This window comes from Uranotaenia lowii, chromosome 1, assembly GCF_029784155.1.
Source record: "Uranotaenia lowii strain MFRU-FL chromosome 1, ASM2978415v1, whole genome shotgun sequence".
NCBI lineage: Eukaryota > Metazoa > Arthropoda > Insecta > Diptera > Culicidae > Uranotaenia > Uranotaenia lowii.
The window spans coordinates 136,986,565-136,994,330 of NC_073691.1; the positions used below are offsets into that span (position 1 = coordinate 136,986,565).

Sequence of the window (7,766 nt, forward strand, 5' to 3'; positions counted from 1 at the left end):
CAAAACCGCCCGATCTGTCCGCACACACTTGATCCAAGTCGCGGCCAAACCGCCAAGTAGGGGACCCAGTGGGGGCTACTTTAGGACCAGAAGACATCTTGTTATACATTGTGCATGATTTTTTTTTTTGCCTCTCTTCCCACAATTTGTTGATAGGGAGCAGAACACAGGAGAAGATAAATATTTGCCGCGATTCTCACTTTGTGGCAACCACGCAATACCTTGTTAGAGAGTTTAATATGGAAGTAAACCACGCCCAGTTTGGAGTAACATAAGTACGGGGTGACGAATGAGGTGATTGGTTTACTGTTGCATAGAAACTGAGAGGGAGAGAGTATGTCGTAGAGTTTCTCGCGATCTGAAGCATTATATCTTTGCGCTTCCACCATGTTTCTCTCTCATTGGTTGGTCTCTTGCCTGTTATGTATGAATGGAGCAACCACATGAGAGTGTGTTGGTGACTGTCATAAAACATTTCTCTGTGCGGCATGAATGAAGAGGTAGAAGCAGGTAGAAAGCAAGAGGCGCACCGCAATCCAGCCGATGGAAGAATAGCATTTTGTCTCTTTTACACTCCATTCATAACCACAGCGGGCTCATGGCGCATATGACATGGGACAGAGTGGGATAGAAACAAGAGGCAATTTCCTTGGCGCTCCTGCTGCCGACTGTCGATGAACTGCACTCACCTCTTGCCGATCGGAGATTTTTTGTGTCAGTCTCAACCGAGCAAGAGTTTCGAACGGATCGTGTTCTCTATTCGAAATTTATTGATTATCGATAACTGTTAATTATACAAGTTAAAGATATTTGCAAATCGGTAGTGCAGTGAAAGTGTTTGCTTTTCTCCTGAACTTCTAAAAAGTTCAAAGCAACTCGTTAAGACATTCTATAGTGTTAGCCACTTTATCTAGTGAAAAGTGAATACTCAAGCGCATTTCAATCATGCCGCGCCCATCTCGTGAATCCTACGGTGATCAGAAGCCACCGTACTCGTACATTTCGCTGACGGCTATGGCCATTTGGAGTTCACCGGAAAAGATGCTTTGCCTCAACGATATCTACAAGTACATCACGGATCGGTTCCCATACTACCGGAACAATACACAGCGTTGGCAGAACTCACTGAGGCATAACCTCAGCTTCAACGATTGCTTCATCAAAGTTCCACGTCGTCCGGATCGCCCTGGCAAGGGATCGTACTGGACTCTGCACCCGAAGGCCTTCGATATGTTCCAGAATGGCAGTCTGCTGCGCCGTCGCAAGCGCTTCAAGTTGCACGAAAACGACAAGGAAAGCCTCAACGAAGAATTCATCGCCCTGGCCAATATGAATCGATTCTTCATGTCCCAAGGAAACCAATTCCACGATCCCTACTATTCTGCGATGCCGGAAAACATCAACCCGAACATGCTATACACACCAATTTCGCCACCACAATCGCCGCCGGAAGCTCTCCGTGCAACCAGCCAATCACCGGAACAACCACAAGCTACAGCCCTGGGATCTTTCCAGCCACATGGCGCTACAACCACGGCTCCGTCCATAACAAAACCAAAGCGGTCCTTCACCATCGACAGTCTGATTGGAGACGATTCCGATAGCAAGGAAGAATGTTCGTCTTCCGATTCCGAAGACTACAACACTGCGCCAACCGCAATGGCCCCGAACCCAGCTCATCTGGAACAACTCCGCGCTTCGCTACATCTCAGCCAGCAGATCCAGGCCCAGCAGCAGGCGGCCTTCAACGAATACGCAGCAGCTGCTGCAGCCGCCGCAGCCCATCACCATCACCAGCAGCAGGTGGCCGTTGCTGCTGCCATGGCGAGTGCCAATCCTTACGGTATGCATCCGTTGTTGATGCCGCAGATGCCCAAATTGCCACCGCCAGCGTACTTTTTGCCGCCGGTGTTTTCGCATCAGCCGACGGCACCGCAATCGATGCTCAACGGCCCGTCCGGAATGCCACAACAGCCGTCGGAGGCCGCCATGCACTTGGCGGCCATGGACCCTCGGAACAGCGAATCCGCCATGGTGCTCGGATAGACGGCAGGCCGCCTACGAGTCGTCGGAAGCTCCTGGAGTCTCCGAAAGCAATCTAGGACACAATTTGACTACATGTGTAGGTGAGCGTGGTAGGGTTTATTTATTTGCAATTAACAGACTAGTACGATCGAGTGCGAGTGACAGGGCCGAGTGTTTAGATTACCTTTTGAAAAGTTGAGTTTCTAGACATCAGACAGGTGGAACCGCAAGCTCCCTTCTAGGTGGGCGCGAAGTGGAAAGCAGAAAAAAACATTGTGATGTTCTTAGGTTTAGTAGAAACAGGCAATATACTTTTTCCATAAAAGTTTAGCTGATAAGTTCCGTTCATAGACTGAATAAATTTATGTTTATTTTATTTTTTTAAACTAACGAAAAAAATAAAAAGAATAAATGAATGAATTATTTTGAAATTGAAACAATTTTGATTTTTGCATGGAATGTATTTGTGAAACATCCTGTTTTTCTGTCTCTGATTTGCCTTTGACGCTTCGCTCGCTTGACTGTGAAAAGCACAGTTTTTTTTGCTGAAAATTTGCTTTTGGGTTTTTCCTTTCTCTGGTTGCTTGGCTATTTGGTTACTCTGAAAAATTGTAAACCGAAAATATTGGCTACTGTTGGCTACAAAAACCTAAGCTATGGTTGTGAATATTTTTATGTGCCCAAAAAATCTATATATATAAAAATGAATGTTTGTCTGTCTGTCTGTTCCCTATAGACTCGGAAACTACTGAACCGATCATCGTCAAAACTGGCATCTGAGGGTTCTTGAGGCCGGGGATGGTTTCTGTAATAGTCAAAACTCCATCCGACTTAAGGAAAGAGAGGCTTCCATACAAAGTTTGTAGTTTTTCGAAACAAATTAAAGTCATGACATCCATTTTCTTGAGATTTTTTTTTCCTTTGGGCGGTTTGTTTTTCGTCTCTATGGTCGAGGCGTCGCGAGCCAACGTCGCAAAAGGAAAGTAACCCAGGCATAGCATACTGATCAGTAGGAATATTTTGGCGCGTATTTCTCAACCAAGCATATTTTCTTTGAGGGGTTTGTTTTTCGTCTCCATGGGCGAGCAAACGTCGTCGCAAAGCACTCTGTTCATTGATAGCTGGAAAATTTAACAATAAGGCGCCTGTATCTCAAACACGTGGGGCGATATGCAACCTAGATGTGTTTTTTTCTTGCTTATTTGATTTGTACACAGCACGTGTTCAAACGTTCAACTTTTTCTGTTAAAAAAAATTAAAAATTATGTTTTCTTCTAGAAATTGTTACTTCGGCCCAAATACACAACTGAAACTAATTTAGAAATGAAAATGGGAGCTTTTTATTTTAAATAATTCTGAAAAAACCATCGTACTTTTTGCTTACATACCAATTCAAGTACGTACTTAACATGAAAAGTGGTTTTGTGTTGCATGGCTGCATAAAAGAGACTTTTGATCCGCTTCGTTTTTGAAAAGCGAGACTTTAGAACTGATATTCAACTGGACGCAAATTTTTTAAGAAAATTTTTTAGTTTACCCTTAAAGTTTTAAAAACAATATTCCCTTCAGTCAACTTACACGGTGGGCAAGGGCAAACGTCGAACTTTTAAGAAATTTATCTTCAAAATGATTCAATATTTTGGAAAGACCAGAAGGGGTATTCCTAATGTTGAAACTGCAGCGGATATTGAAAATTCTTAAATGTCTTTGTAAATGAAGGTCCCCTTTGAACAGCATTCGTTAAAAGTGGAGTAACAAACATAAATTTATATTGCAGGAGTACTGCAGATATATCAGTGAAACTTGATAGAACAAAAAACAGGAATTCGTATTAAATTCATTTTAAAGCCATTACTCTGACGCATCTGTAAATAAGCTTTGCATTGACACTTGCCCCAATATACGGGACAAATGTAAACTTAGAAATTTGTTTTTGCCTACATTTTTGAATATTTGACTTTCAAAGAGAAAATAAAAAAAACGCTGAGAACTTATTTAGTGATGCAACTGATATTTTTTTAAATATTTATATGTTTACCGTAGTAAATTTATTTAGAAAAAAAGAAATTTGCACTGTATTTAATACATAACTAATTTAATATATTTTTCATTACCATGATAAGTGCTGTTTGGGTATCGAGCCGGTTCAATTTGCCTACCTTCTTCAAGCAGTGGGGGACAAAATTGAAAAAGATGGGAGAGCTCCCATGTAAATTTAAAATAAAGAGCTTTTCAAAGAAGGGACCAAAGGTTTTTTTGGGTACAGAGTACAAATTTCAGATCTTGAAAAACGAGTTCAGATATCAAGTTTCAGTAAATAATATATACCATATTTGAATTGCAATTCAGAACTGCAGCTGCAGCTCTCATTTCAAAGTTGTTGGTTCTGAAGTATGATGAGGTTTGATTTAAAAAAATGCTCTCTAAAATCTAAATTCGAATAAATCTTTACAAATTACATTTATTTTCGGAAGGTGTAGCAAAGCACAACGGGTCAGCTAGTACCTAATATAATGAAAAACGAACACAAACCATAAAGGATCTTCATGAAACTTGATGTTTCCTCGAATAGATTTCTTTTGCATAACTCTAAGCGTACATCTTTTTAAAATATGTTGGCTAACATCTTAGATATGTATGTTTAAATCACCAACCCACAATAAGTGTTCCATGTATGCGGTGACCAGGATTCGATCTCATGACCTTTGGATTAGAAGACTCTTGAAATTCTCTACACCACGGGCTACGGCAAATAAGAAATTTTAATTGTTTTTTCCATTTTAACATTAGTCTTGGGAGGAAATTATGAAACCTTAATATCATGATTTTTCCATAGAACGGAGTATAGTAATTTATTTTGACGGGATTGATAAGCTCTAAGAAAAAGATCTTCATATATTTTTTTCAAGCATCTTGCTCACTTGGATTAAGCTTTCTTAAAAACAATAGTTGAAAAATTATTTTCTTTGGAGGATGCTTTTAACAAGCATAATAGTCGTTTATTGCGAGCGTGTTTTCTCTGTCTCCAATAAAAAAGGAATATTTTAGTCGATGAAAAGTAGTATAATGATATTTTTTCAATGTAGGCTTAGCGATATTAATCATTCAGGACTAGCTGGCGAAAGCTGGCTTCGGTAAAAAAACATAACTGCAGACATTTAAAAACATATTTTGTGAAGATTTTTAAATTAAATTTTTATTTCGAAGTATTCCATAAAACTTTTGAGAATTTTTAAACGCGTAGGGGAGTCCCAATCAAGGCTGAAGGCGACTGAACTGTTCTTACTGTAACTTTATTACTCCAACTTGATAATAAAAAATCGCAGTAACAAATGTCGTCCTTTTTCAAGCTTAAAAGGTGCACCAATATTCGATTCGAAAAAATCAACAACCACCATATTTTCCGCGAAATCGGCCAAAAAATTGAATTTCGTTGCCTACCTGAAGGCGTTTCAACTATAAGGATATCAAAAAGTCCATTTTAAAAAGCGAAATTTTCGATAAATTAAGCAATAATAAATTATGTTTTGTTAATAAGTTATGTTTTTGGGGGCGCAACGAGCGAGGTGGTTAGACCAAGTGGAGCGTGATCTGGCGAACGTGGGGTGCCCGAGAAATTGGAGAACGGTTGCCATGGACCGAGTGAATTTTAGGAATTATGTTCGTCAAGTTATGTCGTAAGACGGAATACTATGTAAATAAATAAAAATAAATAATAAATTATGTTTTGCCATAGCATGGTAAGTTAACAAAAAAAAAAGATGAATATGTTATTGAACGTTTGATGTATTAGTTATTATATTTCGTTATACAGTGAAACCCCGATTTTTTCACGCACCGATTATGTCTGCCCCCGATTTTGTTTACTCCCGATTTGTCACCTTTTTGGACCCGATTTTGTCACTATTTTTTGTTTAATGTAAAAATACTCAGATTCGAACTAGTGAACCTGTATATAAGAGAAGTGACATCTGAAACACAAAATTCCAATCGAGCAAAAGAACTGTCAAAATCGATTCCAATCGATCCGAGCATTTTGTCGCAGAGCTTTTACCTTTCTTATTGAAAACTCAACCAAGGAAGGTATTCAAACAGATAATTTTTTAGCTGGTCGTATGAATTTATGATTAGGTGCAATTTTTTTCAATGCTTTGGTGAATCGTGTTTCTAGTTAGAAAACTAACTGATTATTAACGAAATTCAAGTCATTCATACCGTTTATCGCGATCCTTCGGGCATCGAGTTCAATGTCGTTTTGTTGCATTGAAGGAGCGTTCACTTTAGAGCTTGAACATTGAGCCAGAAAACAGTGCTGGGGATTTTTTGTGCAAGATTTCGGCGATGTTGCCACATATTTTATTTTAAGAGGGATCAGATGTCGCTTCTCTTATATGAAGGTTCACTAATTCGAACCTCCTTCATTTGGGATGATTATAAATTGATATCGTGTCAATTAACAACATTTTGAAATGACATGATAACATCGATAGCGACTTAAGATTGAATGACACAGAGAAAAGAGGTCCGACTTTATACAAATGTTTTTTATTCATATTTGAACAGTAATAAAGTTGGTAAATACAATCAAAATAAGGCCGGAACAAATTTCAAATCCTTCTTTTGTCACTCGGAGTTGGAACATCGCGAGGGGGGGGGGGAGGGTACAATATAAAATAATGTGAAAAACAAATAAATTGGAATAAATTTCACGAAAGCTTGTACGCAACCAAGTTGCATACAACATCATTGCACAAAACCTAAAAAACAAGTAATTTTTTATCGAAAAATTCAATAAAATCAAGAATACCAAAGGTGAAATAACTTCCATCTTCCAAAATTTGTTTTTTTTTCGTCTTGTAATCTTTTGGATTCTTGATTTTTTTTTTCGAAATTTACATTAAATACTCCAAACTTTATTTATTTCGCCCTTCGGGTTTTTGGAAATTTCGAAGGGGGGGGGGGGGGGGGGGGGTGACAAAAGAAGAAATCGATATTTGTTCCAGCCTAATAAATATAACGATACAAAAATCATTAATATGACCAACAAGCTTGTTTTAGGACCCTTGGAGTCAAAAGGTTATAAATTCGTAATAGCTCATTTTGAGAAAACACGTTTAAGTGGTTGTGCTATTCAAATTTCCATATATGTTTCGAAAATTTGTATTTTCCTTTCGAACGCAAAAGTAGGAACGTGAATGTTATAAAATGATGAAATTCCAACAGGTTGAGGTCGAATGAAGAAATATGTTTTTAATAAAAGATCGAGCATACGGTTCAACGTTCAAGACAATAATGAACGAGAATTTGTTTCCTAATTTTAAATAGAGTATTCAAGTTCCCTTTTTACCTTTGCTCTCGCTTTTTTAATCGATGCAAGCTTAGTTTGTCTTACTATTTTTTAGGTTAAACCCAACAGTAAATAAAACTCTAAAAATCTGTAAAAATCATCGAACAAAGTTTGAAAAATGAAAAATTGATTGGCATTATAAACTTTAAATCGACCATTTATCTCTAATAACTCTTTAGCTCTGAGGGCCTCAATTGAGCTATCTTTAAAGCAAATTTTCCTTATAAAGGTTTTAAGAAACATAGCAACAAAATTTTATGATATTTCGATGGAAAAGAGACTTATCCTTTTGATTTTCAACTAATAGCACAGAAAAAAACACCCTACACTGTTTTAAATGACACAGTAATGTTGTTTTCGATTAATTTGAACATAATTATTGAAAAACAGTGCT

At 38.1% G+C, this 7,766-nt stretch overlaps 1 protein-coding gene across 1 annotated transcript; it reads left to right on the plus strand.

Annotated features, from left to right (window-relative positions):
• The first annotated feature begins 734 nt into the window (after positions 1-734).
• On the plus strand, positions 735-2,425 carry LOC129757350 (fork head domain-containing protein FD4-like). The gene has a single exon (XM_055754551.1). It carries the CDS (start codon positions 946-948, stop codon positions 2,044-2,046), a length of 1,101 nt encoding a protein of 366 aa, XP_055610526.1. The 5' UTR covers positions 735-945; the 3' UTR covers positions 2,047-2,425.
• The last annotated feature ends 5,341 nt before the right edge of the window (positions 2,426-7,766 follow it).